This window comes from Lates calcarifer, linkage group LG5 (assembly GCF_001640805.2).
Source record: "Lates calcarifer isolate ASB-BC8 linkage group LG5, TLL_Latcal_v3, whole genome shotgun sequence".
In the NCBI taxonomy this organism is placed as follows: domain Eukaryota; kingdom Metazoa; phylum Chordata; class Actinopteri; family Centropomidae; genus Lates; species Lates calcarifer.
Genome location: NC_066837.1, coordinates 28,200,360 through 28,215,773, shown reverse-complemented (window position 1 = coordinate 28,215,773; position 15,414 = coordinate 28,200,360). Strand labels below are relative to the sequence as shown.

At 39.3% G+C, this 15,414-nt stretch overlaps 1 protein-coding gene across 1 annotated transcript in view; it reads left to right on the top strand.

Moving 5' to 3' along the window:
• The window catches only part of LOC108900111 (VPS10 domain-containing receptor SorCS1), a 126,151-nt gene that overhangs the window by 88,187 nt on the left and 22,550 nt on the right, over nucleotides 1-15,414 (top strand). Inside the window, exons 6-14 of the mRNA XM_018700965.2 lie at nucleotides 3,563-3,627; nucleotides 4,860-4,978; nucleotides 5,178-5,267; nucleotides 6,786-6,965; nucleotides 8,093-8,239; nucleotides 9,184-9,286; nucleotides 13,556-13,632; nucleotides 14,063-14,154; nucleotides 14,524-14,631. Coding sequence (XP_018556481.1) covers nucleotides 3,563-3,627; nucleotides 4,860-4,978; nucleotides 5,178-5,267; nucleotides 6,786-6,965; nucleotides 8,093-8,239; nucleotides 9,184-9,286; nucleotides 13,556-13,632; nucleotides 14,063-14,154; nucleotides 14,524-14,631 — 981 coding nt within the window. The remainder of the gene's footprint in view (nucleotides 1-3,562; nucleotides 3,628-4,859; nucleotides 4,979-5,177; nucleotides 5,268-6,785; nucleotides 6,966-8,092; nucleotides 8,240-9,183; nucleotides 9,287-13,555; nucleotides 13,633-14,062; nucleotides 14,155-14,523; nucleotides 14,632-15,414) is intronic.

Genomic DNA, 15,414 nt, shown 5'->3' with positions numbered 1-15,414 from the left:
CGCTGTTTCACAGATGGGATAAGGCTCTTATGTTGGAATGCAGTGTTTTCCTATCTCCAAACATAATGCTTCTCATTTAAATCAAAAAGTTCTATTTTGGTTTTGTACACAAAACAATTTTCCAACAGCCTTCTGGCTTGTCCATATGATCTTTAGCAAACAGCAGACTGGCAGCAGTGTTCTTTTTCTCCTTGCAACCGTGCCATACACACCACTGTTGTTCAGTCTTCTCCTGGTGGACTCATGAACTTTAATATTAGCCAATGTGAGAGAGGCCTTTAGTTGCTAAGAAAGTACCCTAGGTTCCTTTGTGACCTCATCAGCTATTAAACACATTGCTCTTGCAGTGATCTTTGTTGGTCAACCACTTGTGGGAAGGGTAACAATGGTCATAAACTTCCTCCATTTGAACACAATCTGTCTGACTGTGGATTGGTGGAGTCCAACTCTTAAGAGATGGTTTTTGTAACCTTTTCCAGCCTGATGAGTGTCTGAGGTCCTCAGAAATCTCATTTATTTGTGCCACAATACATGTCTATATACGTGTTGTGAAGATCAGAATTTGCTAGATCCCTGTTAAAGAAGATCCAGTCACACCTGATTGTTACCCAACTGATTGAAAACACCTGACTCTATTTGCACCTTCAAATTAACTGCTAATCCTAGAGGTTCATATACTTTTGCCACTCACAGATATGTAATACTGGATGATTTTCCTCAATAAATAAATGATCAAGCACAATATTTTAGTCTTATTTGTTTGTTTGTTGTTTGTTTGTTTGGATTCTCTTAATCTACTTTTAGGACTGGCATGTAGGCATGAAAAGCCTACATGCCACAAACTTTCAAGCACTACTGTATATTGGTGGCCTACATAGTGTTAAACATGGTAAATCCAAGAATATCTTAATGTGTACATGAAAGTAATTGGATGGAATTATCTGTCGTCCCAGGATCATTATTATTATTTTTTTCTATAAACAAGGAAATTAAGGGGGCGACTAAAAACTAAAAACTTTTAAGTAACCCTAGCTAATATTCTGTCAAAAAACAAAAAAAAAAACAAAAACAGTTTAGCTCACATTTAATAAGATGCTACATTAGTGGTACACATAACAGTACTTAATATTTACAGTTGTACAGTATCTAATTAATGACAAACTGCTGCTTAATCTATCTGGTTAGCAGCTCAAGCTAACATTAAATTTACAGACTGATGCCATGAGCTGCTCAACTTGTCCAAATACAATGGGTCTGCTCTCTAACCTGTTAACATGATAGGCTTTAAACAACTGTATAAAATTGTATAATGAGTTTAAAAATTTAACCAGGAAACAACAAAAACAGTGTAGCAACCAGCAAGTATTGGTCCTGACTCTTAACCTCTTCTGAGATAGCTGCTAACTAAATACCTGTGTAGTAGTAACATGAGAAGCCAGCTGTTTATCAATAGAGAACACACCATTCTCAACCTTTCCAAACATCTAGACAACTTCATGCAGAGAGCAAATGAACCAGACAACAGCCAAGCATATTTATTATCTATAACAGACTCAGTTTGCAGGAGATGTTTGTCCAATTATAGTCATCACTGTACTTCATACAGTTGAAGAAGTTGCTAAAAAACAGAACAAAAGAGACAATTGCGTGACAACTATCAGTAAAACTAACATTGAAGTCAAAATCCAAATGAAGAGCAGCATTGACATTGTAAATGTCCTGGACAGACTATGTCATTGTCTCTCCATAAAGTGAGGAGCTGATGAGCCAGAGAGGTTTTTAAGATTTTCATTATTCATGTGTCTGACATGCCTGATCTTCCTCTGTGGCAGACATTACATTATGTGACAATTAGCTGTGGAAGGATGCTTCAAAGTCAGTTTTGGGTGCATTCTGAGTGTCATTTTCCCTTGAGATGAAATAAACTGTGTGAAGGTGTAAGTGAAAATTTTCCTCTCAACAAGCCCTTTAAACAAACATTGTGACGGTATGCTTCCATTTGGATTACGTACCTTTAACTGTTACATTTAACATCACTGTTACCTGGACTTCCATATTTTCCTTTGCTAAACCACTACCACCACACAGGTACTGTTCAACTCAGTGGTATCTGCCCTCTGTACAGTAACTAACATGTAACAAAAAGCTTTCACCTCAACAAACTGCGGAGGAACTGTCAGGGTAGTAACAAGCTGGGCAGCCAGGAGTGAAGGGAGCCTGCAGGGCTGATGCTGCAGAAGCTGTTAGAGTTCTATTTTAGGACGCACACTGTGTGGTAGGTGTGGTGGTATCCCTGATAATGAGGCTGCACAGAGAGCTTATGTCTGCTGTATATGTGACCACCAAACATGCAAGGAAGATGAAGAGTATAAGCTCATTCACAGTTTGGTCAACATGAGCAGTGCTTGGCCACACATTGCAGGTCGGTTGTGTAAGGAGCAAATTTGAACAAACCACTCGAAAATTTCGCCGCATTTCACTATAATCATTTTGTGAGCTTTTGTGACTGTGTGTAGCCATGAAATGTTTTGCATATGACATTACGAATCTCTCCAAAAACATCTGGAGTTCCCTCTATCTGGTATTTTACAAGGCAACAGCTCCATCTCATGACCAAGTGCTTTTCTTTTTCCACCTGTTCTGATGCCAAGTCTCCTCAGAGACCACACAGCTGTCCAGTGAAGAACTAGTCTCACACACACACACACACACTGCTGTAGGCCAACAACTTAAAAACTGAGCTTTGCTCCCCAAGTTTAAACAAATCATATAGTTCCACTAATTCAAAGCATTATTCTTTGCCTACCTCACACTCTTCTTGGGTACCTGAATGGATTATTCAGAGAAAATGGAAATGTGGTTTGGATAAGTAGGCCATCCTATTCACAGTTGTGTTTCATCTGGGAAATCACCAATACTACCAATAAGTATAATGATTAGAAGCTGTGGTGGTCTCTTTCTCTCATTGTGTCTGCTTTCGCATTCCCCTCACACAAATCCCTTTTATTTCTCTTCCCATTTATGTGTGCGCTACCTGTCGACACATTCTCTCCTTCTCTCTCCCGTCTCTCTCCACCTACCCGTTTCTCCCCCTCCGTGTGTGCTGCCTTTGCTTTTCCTCTGATCCCCCAGTCTTTTTAATACATATTTAATGCTGTAATGATTATATTCCATCTGCGGGCATCCCTACTGTAGCAAGAAAATCAATGGCTTTTCCTCTCCTAATGATGTCAGGAAATGTCCTCCTCCATCTTTCTTTGGGGAAAAAGGACCTTCTGGGGTCCCTGAACATTTCGATCACACAGTAAACCTGAGGTCTTTTTTCTTACAGTCTAAACTGCCACTGACAATGAAGACACAGACATGGTAATTCCTGCAGCCAATTCCCGCTGATGTTTACCAGAACTGTCATAGCACTTGACTTCCCCTCTTTGTAGTTATAATTTGTCTGACTTTGCAGCATGCAATATCTCAGGTTAGACAGCAGCTACAGTAGGTGGCATCTGCCCAGAGGCAAAAGACCAATGGTGATGTTCCTGAAACACATTTGTCTGCCTTTCAGGTCGAAAATGGGTTTGGACAAAGAGCCGGGCTTAATTCACCTGGAAACCAGCATCTCTGAAGGACGTGAGTAATTGAATTCTGAGTTCAGTGCACCATTTTCTGTCTTTGTACTGTATCATGAGCATTGTGCTAAAGTAGAGAGGAATTTGGAGTTGTGTGGACAATTCTGCTGAAGGATAATGCAAAGGGACAGCGGAAATGGCCAAGTCTTGGGGACACACAATGACAATGGAGAGAAAAGTAATGCATATATTAGAATGCTTTTAAAAGCAAGTGATTTGGCTCAGTGGCATACTCGTAGGTATAGAAAAATATCACTGGGCAATAGATACATAGAATTTGACTTGACTTAGTGTGATGTTAGAATCCTTAGAAAAAAAGTCAATTTTTAGTTTAGTTTTTCTTTTTTTGTAGTTTCTTTATTTCATTATCTGTATTATTCTGACCAAGCCATTCAATACTTACATTCAATACTTAGGGGATGATGATATCATTTGGGGGTAGTCTAGACTTGGATTTCAAGAAAGCAAAATTATAACAGGAAGCCATCAGACAGTCTAAATGCATGGAGTTTGAAAGACATGGGTATTAAGCAGGCAGGGAATGTCTAAAAAAAGATTCTATTAGGTACAGTGTCATGTACGTAGGATCCTGCATTTTTAACCCATACTAGTAACTAAAAGTCAGCATATCTTTGCCCCTGCTGCCACGATTTCAAACATTCTTTTTTTTATTTGTCTCTTGTGACCCCCTAATTTTATGGAAGTGCAATACAAAATTGATGGAGTACCCCTTTAAAACTTAATGAATACTCTATACTTTCCACTTCACTTATTTCTCAAAAAGCCTTCAAAGTATTTGTGCTTTCTTTCTGTCAGAACACTCTGTCTGAGGCCAACAGAATGGAGAAAAGGCAGTCATATAAACACACACAGCAAACATCAGTTGTGTCACGTAGCCACAGACTATCACTATTGATCATGTGTGCATGGAGGAAGTCAACACATATTGGCGGAGGCTAACATGTGGGGACAGCTCTCTCCCAGAACTGCGATTGAAGGTAGAGAAAGCAATTGGCCTCTCTGGTCATATGTCTTCCCCTCCGCCCAGCTCCTCCCACACTGGGACCACTTTATTGACACAAGTAATGTAGGAGGCCAAAAGAAGCCGCTTGGCTCTGGGTGAAGGCTGCCTTTCTTCATTGGCTAATACCATTGCTGAAGTCATGGCTTGACGTGTGTGCACGTGTGTGTCTTTATGTGTGTGTGTGTGTGTGTGTGTGTGTGTGGGAGCAGAGGCACTGTATGTCACCTGCAAGCTGCAGAACTGCACAGATGCCAACAAGGGCAAACCATTCCCCGGCTACATTGACCCCAATTCTCTGGTGGTGCAAGATGAGTATGTGTTTGTCCAGGTGGGTAATTGCCCTGTTTGCTCAGTGAAAAACATTAGAACAGTCTATGAGGCAGAAAGTGTGAGGATTTTGTATGAAATATTTCAAGGTCATTGTTAGAGAGGTACTATTAGTGTAGCCTCGTGTCCCTGTGGTGTGAAGAATACTTTATCTGTTTTTTATTTTCTGAAATGTTTTCACATGGTTTTACCACCTCAAGGTATCAACTGCAGGGAGACCAATCTACTATGTGTCTGCTAAAAGAGACGTCTTTACCCCTATGAAGCTGCCCAAGTACACCCTGCCCAAGGTAACTTGCCTCCAGGTTAAAATGACTTCCAAATGAGCAGATACACACCAGAGTTTGATGATTAATATATAATTAAATATATAATTAATTGGACACATAGAAAATATGTGACAAAATTCAAATTTATTTGGTAGAGCTACAGTCAGTTCGACGTTTTCTGCACTCAGAGGCACATAAAAATACGCTTCCAGCTCTGTTTGGTACGTGGGCTAAAGTTTCAGTAAAGTGCCAGTTCATCGCTGGTTCTACGTGACACTCTCTTTGTTATTTATGGGCAAATCAAGGCCAAAAGTAACTCTCACTGTGTTTCCAGAATTGTTATTCCATGCTGCTCAGTGTGCGCATGGCCTCGCTTGTCACGTCCCCATTGACAATTAAACATGTTTTATTCAATCAAGCCCTAGGCTCCCTGGTTGCTGTCGGCCCACTGCAAGGTGTTATTGGCACAGTCAGAGGTAGATGAAGCACACAACCAAACAGCATGGCCTCAGCTGCATAATCTCTGCCCAATAAGCCTGGCATAGTGTTAATGATTGCTGTATCCTCTTAGTTTAAAATACGTGAATACAGAAGATGTACCTGTTCTGATTGTTGAATATGATTAAGCCCAGCAGGAGTGTGAGAACAGAATACAATATACATGCTTTTATTCCTTATTGGCACATAAGGGATCATGTTTTTGATGAGAGCAAATGAAAGCTTTTGCAAATGTTAATTACATATTAGGGTGTATTCAGGTTAGATGTTGTTTTATTGTATTAATTGTGGATCAACATATTCATTCATGCATTCATGCATGCTTTTTTTTTTTTTTTACATCATAATGATAAATAAAATGTAGTGTGGCTTTTAATATACTATGTATGATAGCTTAATGCTGTCACCAAATAAATAAATAACATAAAATCAGTATGTCATAATGAAATCCCTTTTACATTAATACAAGATCTTTTGACATATTTTTTCCTGCTCTTCAGAATCAGAATCAAAATACTTTATTTACCCCTTGCGGGAAACTGTTGCTAGAAATTATTCCATTTTAACTGGGTACTTTCCTATTATAATAACAAATCACTTATCGTCGACAAGTATAAGTACTTAGAAGTACTTTACTTATAAACTTATTTTGTACAAGAAAGTTATGTTTGTTGTCATAACAAAGATCAAATCAGTGCCTAATGAGAGGACACTGCAAGGACAACATATTGCATCCAGCATGATGAAAAATATATATAAATATATATAATGAGATCTTTAATGAGATCCTTTTCATGCTATAACACATCTTTTTCTTTTTATAACGACATATTTTACTTGAAACAGTCAACATATCTTGTTAAAATATTTCAATATACTACAGCACAAAAATAAGGTAAAAAAAAAAATAGCCATACAAAACCTGCATATACTCAAAATAGAATATAAGGGAATAATAAATAGAAATATAAAACAGCGGTAACTTGAGTTACGTAGTGTATCATTGTAATCCAATATTGGTGTACCTTTCCTCTCTGCCAGGACCTGCATGTGATCAGTACGGATGAAAACCGCGTAGTGGCAGCCGTACAGGAGTGGAACCAGAACGAAACCTACAACCTGTATGTGTCAGACACATCAGGGGTCTTCTACACTCTGGCTCTGGAGAACGTGGTCAGCAGCATGGGCCCTGAGGGCAACGTCATGGTTGATCTCTATGAGGTAAATAAACATTGATCTGGTAAAAATAAAATGAAAATATGACGATATAAAATCTGTCCTTCAAGTAGAAAAATATGATGCTGTGCTGGGCGTAGACTGACTCTGCTTTAGTTCTGGATTGGTATGCTGCAAATGAGGCCTATTTTTACCCTCAGGTCTGCAGTAGTCATTTTGGCCAATTTCTTCTCTTTAAATAACAGCATCAAATAACAGCCTGCTTGATGAGTGCTCAGCCTGCAAGTTCATTATGAACACTGATCAATATTTTAGAGCTAGGAGGCAGAGATGATGAAATGTACTTCTTTTGTCATTTTGGAAACGAACCCTGCTGCTATAGGCCTACAGTCCTCACAGCACATTGTGTGAATATGAAGCAGCTTCAAAGTGCTGACATCAACAAAGGCAAGAGAGGATTGTGCCAGGGATATAGATTTTTGGGAGGCTGAGATTATTTCTTTCTTTGATGAATAACTGCAGATATTACTTCACAAAATGCACCTAATCCAAAAAAAAAAAAAAAAAAAATGTGTGTTAAGAGCGAATGCTGAAGCTCTGGAGCACAGGTATGATTTTTAAAGACATATTAGCACTGCGGTGTAGGATAAGACTGTCTCTGAATCAAATAATTAAGCCATTGATGATGCTGCTCATGTCTTGCTGTTGTCCCACTGATGGAATCAAATCCACTGTCTTGATTGGGGTCATCACCCAAAACGGTGGATATGCTAAATCTCTCCTCCAAGGGAGACTAAAGTATCTGTCAATTGCTAAAGTGGAGTTTCTTTGCCTGATGCGACTGTCACTGGCTCAATTCAGTATCCCTGTAGTATCCCTGGGGGTCTCCAACAAGGAGTCAGATTAATTTAAGACACACATTGATTACTCACAACTCCTCAGACAGTTGATCATTTCACACTCATTGTTTGTGGCTACATGTGATTTTGTTGGGAATACAAAAGAGGTAAGCATGTGTGCCTGGGTTGCCCTAGGGCATGTGATTTACTTTGCAGTGCATTGCATTTATTTTCTGCGACACCATGAGTAGATATGGAAATTCTTAATATCCTTCAGACATGTTATCTGTTTTCATTTGGGGCTGTGAGCTGTCCTTTTTTCTAATTTACCAGGTAGCAGGAATAAAAGGGATGTTCCTAGCCAACAAAAAGACAGATAACCAAGTAAAGACGCACATCACCTACAACAGAGGCAGAGACTGGAGGTTGCTGCAGGCCCCGAGCAAAGACCTGAGGGGCAACAGCATTTACTGTGTGTTGGTGAGTGTCTGCGTGTCTGCAAGCATGCTGCGTTCATACATGTTTTTATAGGCGTGCACTTCAATCAAAGAGGGGCCTTGACAGGAGTTGACTGATCCCAGTAGCAATGAGAGGCCGAGCTCAGAGAGAGCACCGCCCGTCAAAGCTGAGTGCTCTGAGGCTGCTGAGCTGAAAGGTCAGCCATTTTGATTCAGTCCAATAAGCTGACCTCCCATTTAAGATACACAGGGAGAAAGAGGTGTCAGACATAAAAGCAGGCACTCTTTTTTTTTTATCTGCCTTTCTTCCTGAAAGTCTCTGAAAGTTTTGTGCTACTTCTAGTCTAGCCAAGTTGAGTTTTCACCCAAGTTTGAAATTTGAAATAAAGAATCTACCTATATATCTTTAACCCACAGATATATTATTTGTCCATCTCAGTCACTCTCTACTTATGGGTTTAAATGGAAAGTAGCCAGACTATGATGACAGCATGGATTTGATGCCTTGGATGACTGCTGCATATTTAAGCTTGTCATTTGCAAAGCACATTTGCACATCTTTGCTTAACACAACTTTATATACAAAAATAATCACCCTTTTTGATAAACCAATTAGTGATTCTGTGGCATGCCTCGCCTTCTCCCCATATTACACAGTCATTTGTCAGGAAATGTCAGAGTTTTAATAAACCTCTAAACAGCCCGTCACAACATGGCCTGCACCACTGGCATTTTGCTGGGTCGTAATGAGAATTGTGTCGGTAAAGGTTAACCCAATCAAAATTAATGGTGAGAACAGCCAATGGGGAAATGGTGTTTGTGATAAAACTTATGACTTGGGAGGGTTGTGGATCCAAGTTGATGCCACAGCCGTTTTATTCAGAAGTGTCTTTTGAAGGTTTTTAGTGATACTGTTCGCTCAGTTTGATAGTTTCAATAATTGAGTTTGTGATTTCTTTTTTGCAGCCATACTGTTCATTACATCTCCATCTCCATGTGTCTGCAAATCCCTACACATCTGGAAACATAGCCAGCAGGGATTCGGCACCGGGGATCATTGTCGCATCAGGTGGGTTAGAGAGAATCTCTTTTGAGTGACATGTTTCTCTTTTCTTGTTCTCTCTTTGAGCCCTGGGAAAGTTTCTTTAAAAACAAAACTTTTGTTTGATAAGTTAAGTAGAGTTAATACATACATTCTTTGTCATTTTTGACTGATGAAAGAAACTTCTAACAGCTCCTCACAGGTGTTGTCTTTAATGCTTTTTAAAGGTAGAATGATTAAAAATGAGTTTTTTACTGAATGAATTTTACTGAAAGCAAGTGTCATGGGAATCTTCTGTTCAGTAAAGCACAGAGTCAACAGTTGTTTTTCTGTAGGGTTGATTCTTACATTTGCACTGTACTCCTCAAGCATGAGACGCACAATGAGAACCGAGTACAATAGATTACAGGTTAAATGCAAAAGAAACAAGGTTACGTCCGGAGACGAAAAGGAAAACATCTTCTGAAGACTACACAACAGCAGCTCTGAGAGAAAGGTGTCAGAGATTACACAGCTATGCAGCCCTGTATCAGGCCCCTGTCCTTGATGGGGTGAGGTGCTCTGTGAGCTTATTGATGTGGAAAAGTACTGAGCATATGATATTTTATAAGGCACAATTGTACAAGTACAGATTATTAATACAGATCATTAATAAATCACAATTATCATGAATCATTTGAGAATTTCCAATACACAAGTCATACTGAATGTTAAGTGAATGAAACCAGTCAAGATAATCAAATTAATTCTGAATTGTATGATTTGTTTACATTTCTTTCATCACAAGACAACAAAAGAGACATGAGAAGACCATCTGGTATTCTAATAATAATTTTTTATTATTGCCAATAGCATTAACAATCAAGTTGTGTATCTCCTTTTTTGGAGGGTTTTTTTTCCCCCATGGATGCATTAGACAGCGTTATGCTAACTAAAAGAGACAAAGACCATGAAAATCACTCAGACAAAGAAAAAGAAGTCTGTCTCTTTCAGTTAGCTGAAAATCTTGGCATTCAACATTTATGTGCAGTGATGTTTCCACTGCAGCTCTCAACGCTGAGTTCCTCTATACACTTGCATTTTGCAGTTTTTTGCTCTTGTCCTCTGTTTTCAATTGTTTGTCCCTGCGTCAGTATACAACTCCCACAGGCATCTGACAACATGCGTGTGTCACCTCACCTTTGAACAGGGACAGCAAATGACAGGACAACAGAAAAGCAGAGCACCAAAAACTATATAATCCTCATGGTTTAGTCCTCAGAGCATCACTGTTCCTGAGAACACAGGAGAGAAAGCAAAGACTCTCATTGACTCAGTGCGGAGAAAACATAGAGGTGGTGGAATATGAGATCAGCAGCCCCCAGGTGAATTCACACCTCAGTGATATTTACTCCCGCATGGACCGGCTCTGTCAATAACACATTGGCACACGCCTCAGGTGTCTGGAGAAGGCCAGCTTATGCTAAAAGTTTGGATGTCTGGACCTTTGTGAATGTTTTGAATTGAACAGGTTTCAGGGATGAGGAAGTGGAGCAGTCAACTGATTTTGTTTGATTGCTTCTCATCATTAAAGTGACAAAATGGACAAAATAAACAAAGGAAATATGAATTACTTACTTACGAATAATCAACACTTCTCAGTACAATAGTGGCTTTGAGTTGACTCGAGAGTGAATGCCCAACCTTAAGGCCAAGATTCAGTTCTTTTACTTTCATGGCCTAATTTTGGTCATAGCATTTCACTCACCAACTTCATCAGTGAAATCTGGGGACATGGTGACATTGGAAGTCCAACAATGTAAACACCACAAGCAGGCACACAATCAGACTGATACAACATAACAACATAATATAATGTTTAAATAATATACTGTAATTCAAATAAATTTAGATCTTTAAAATATTTCTTTGAATCTGAAGGCTGGTTTCCATGTACCAGCGAAGGTTTCCAGTTTTCATCCTTCTGTACTTTTAAGCACTTGTACTTTGATAACTAAAGGTTTCTTCTTCCATCTTTAATTGATGCAGCATTTAAGTAGGGCTGCAATGATTAGTCAACAGAATTGACGACATCGAAGTATAAAAATCAGTTGTCAGTGCATCATTTTAGTGTTGACATCTTGTGTAAAACCCGAGACTTTAAGAGGAACCGTAAAACCCGAGACTTTAAAGGAACCGTAAAACCCAGACTTAAGAGAACCGTAAAACCCGAGACTTTAGGAGGAACCATCTAAATGTTCATTTGTTACTGCAATACACCACAAGAGGTGCTGGGGGCAGTCTTCTTGACTGCATTACTAGTAAAGAAGAACGAATAAATGATGCCGGAACGGGAAGAGAAACGGTGTGAAGAAGAGGCAAAAAAGGCGCTTTCGAGAGTATGGAGCATTTCACCTAGAGTTTATTTGAGACAACAACATGCATTGTTGTCCAGCAGCTGAAAATATCATGGGCTAAAATGTCCAGTGGAAAATATGCCAAAATAGTTTGTTGTGTGACACGAGAATATGTTGACAAGTGAAAGGATAACTCTGACAGGGGCTAAAAATTCTTTTGGATCAGTGCCTCACTGATGAAGAACAATGTCCTCAATCGATACCTGACTCCATTTACAAAAATAGTAATTCATCAATACTGCACCGACTTTTGTCCCTGTTAGTTCTTTAAACCCCCAAAAACACTACTTAGATTCAAAAAATAATGGAGTCATCTTCTTTTACATATAAACATATATTATGCAACTTGGTTTTAACTCTACAATTTCATTCATTCACGGAGTGTTTGGTCATGTGACTCGACTCGACTCGCATAGTAACATTTGGCACGACATGTGTAAGCAGAGATCCCTTAGGAGTTCAGTCTGCTGAGAACTTTAAATACATTACATTTGTTGGATCATAAGATTTGTGCTGTAGGCTTTTATATGGTTATGTAAAACATATGTCCAGTAGTTGTTTGATATGACCGGAATTCTTAAATGTTAAGATTAGTCGACTACCTAAATAATCTAAAGTTGTAGCCCTACATTTAAGTGATGTACAAAATAATGTATCAGTAATTATAATCTGAATATTATGTACATTACTCTGAAATTGGCTGTTCTGCATAATATAAAATTAATATACTTTTTAGTTTTGCTGGGCTACTTTAAGTATATTTTATTATTATTTCATTATAATATTTTTGATGCTTTTATGTATTCTATATACTGTGACATTGCTACTTTTACTTAGAGAAATGAGTACCCACTGGTAATAAGTAATTGTAAATGACACTTATAGCCCACTGCACATAAATAAGACCTGGGTTGAAAACACTTCCTCTGTCTTTTTTTTCTTTTTGGCTTCAAAAAAGTTGTTTACTTGCTTGCTTAGAAGTAAAAGATGTAAATGAGAAAATGACCACAGACAGAAATGTTTCAGGAGACCGTCATCATCTCTGCCAGCACAAAAGCAAAACCAGGAAAAACACAACCTAGGATAACATGCCACGTGATAGCAAAAAATGTCCAGAGGAATGGAATGAAGTAGATGTTAAAATGAGAGTAACTACCCTTCCATGAAATCTGGGTGACAGCCATGTACATTGTATTTGTCTGGGACGCTGGAGCCATGTGTCTGGGTTAAAATGAATTTAAATATGTATAGCGACTGTGTTCAAGCTAAACTGTGTTAACACACCAAGCTAATAAGTTGTAAGTTTGTTGGGCTGTGACCAATGTATCCACATCACAGCTCTCCTCACTGCAGCAATTTGAGGACGTCAGTCACAGGAGGTCAGTAGAGTTGAGATTTCAGCTGGTGTTAGGTTTCTCTCTAAATCCTGATTTGTAAAGCTAATTGTTTCTCAAGGATGGGTGCAGACTAGCAGGGAAGCATGTCCCTGAAACACTCACAGCACTTCCCAGCCTTGTGTTTAACCACCTGGCACCAATTACAGGCTAAATTAAAGCAACTACAGCAGTCTGCATAGAATTAGGAAAGCTTGTCTTAATGTGGTCAGAACTGCTGAAAGATGAATACAGTAATCTGGATTTATTGGTTAATTTAGGAGTATGGGCAAATGTCACACTACACAGTAGATCTTCTGGAGCACAGTAATTATAGCCCAAGTCTGCAGCTGTAGGACTGGAGCCCCCTGCTGATCATCACTGTGGGTCTAAAGGCTCAAAATTAGGGAATGATTTGCTCTTAAATAGAATTCATTTCCTGAGTCTGTATTTTTCAGTTTCTGTATCTCAGACACTTACTGTGGTTTATCTTCTGTCTTTTTTGTCAATCTCTGTCACACTCCCAGGCTCAATCGGCTCAGAGCTGACCACCAGCAATGTCAGTGTGTATATCACTTCAGATGCAGGAAACACATGGAGACAGGTGAGGGAACTTTTTTATTGTACTAATGTCCTGCTGTTAATGTTGAATCCCAATCCCATCTGACATTGGGCAAGACACAGAGTACACCTTGACTCAATATCATCCTTCTCATCACTTTGACTTTTAATCCTCATATACTAGCTAGTGTTTTTTGATGTTGATGATTAAATTTGCTTCAGTGCCAGGTGGGTTTCTCTTCCTTCACTTGAGCCATTTTCAATTTATGATGGTTATTTCTAATTAAATTATTCAGAAGCCGATGAAGAAAGGTCTAACTGTGATGTATTCTGTGTGTGTTGGTATGTGTTGATATTATTACTTTTCACACTTGAATGACACAGCGTGGGTGCGTGCAGACATGTGTTTGACATGCATATGAGTAACAAGCCGCTGCAGAGTGAGCAGCCTCTTTTTTTTTTTGTCCCTGTAGATCTTTGATGAGGAGTATGCAGTGCTCTATCTCGACCAAGGAGGCGCCTTAGTTGCAATAAGACACACTCCACTTCCCATCCGACACCTGTGGTGAGTCATTTTGACAGAAACGCCATTTGTCACAGCATGACTAATTCCCTCGGAGGAAGCTTCAAGTCTTAAGTTACTCAAACAAAGGCAAATGAGGATGTCTTCGAACAGGGGGACAATATTATTCTAGTTAGAAAACCCACCAGCCATGGAAAATTCTGCTTTGACAATTGTCATTCAATTTCACCTTTCTGTGTTTGAAGCCATAATGAGTCTAGCTTCCACTGATCAGTGTTCACAGAGCACGGCAGCTCAGCCCTGCGCTGAATATGAAATAAAGTTGTTAGACAACTCTCAGGGTCATTAGCTTGTGCACACAGTCGGGGGATTAGCACTGGTCCCTTGTGCAATGGCTGTTTGTGTTCCTAGGTTGAGCTTTGACGAAGGACGGCAGTGGAACAAGTACAGCTTCACTAACACGCCTCTGTTCGTGGATGGCGTGCTGGGAGAGCCCGGGGAAGAGACTCTCATCATGACGTGAGTGAACAAAAATTTGTCAACATGGAAATCTATCAATCACACTGAAAAATCAAAGTAACAACAAATAACCTGTGTGTGTGTGCATATTGCGCGCATGCTCTCCTCTGCTTTAACCCAAGCCTGTGCAGCTTGCATCCATATCTAAGCCTGCTCAATTCAGCATTCCTGACTGCCTGTTTTCCTTTTCATGAATAAAAAAGATTTCTCCCAAGGTCTACCCAACATCAAAACTGCCTGTCTCCATATTATGATCACAGGAGATCAATGCTTTGGCAGCCAGTGACAACGTTACTGTCCATTTGAAGAACATGAAGGCAAATGATCAAAAAATGCCTGAGAAAACAGACATGAAACTTTGGTTTAAGAAAGTTTTAACAGCATTAAAAAGTGGTAAGAGCAGTGAGTATGATGTGGCATGTCCTCAGAAACCACATTTATGAAGATTCATTTAGTGTTGTTTCACATTTATTACTAGAATAGATCAAGCTGAAGTACATACATAAGGGTATGACACAGCACTACTCCCTTATTGCTGAAGTGATTTAGGGCTTTGGGATGTGTTACCAAAGGGTTTCCACAGCATTACATCAATGTTTCATGACACATGCCATAAATGACAGGCTGACAGTCGGCTCTGTAGTCAGCTCTACAGGAGAGTGATAGGGCACAGCTGTAGAGACAGACAAGGACAGAGAGAATAGGAAAATGCACAGCAATAATCTCAATGCAAAGAAAAGGAGTTGAAGGGGAAAGGGGAAGTGTAAAGACAATACTGGCAGG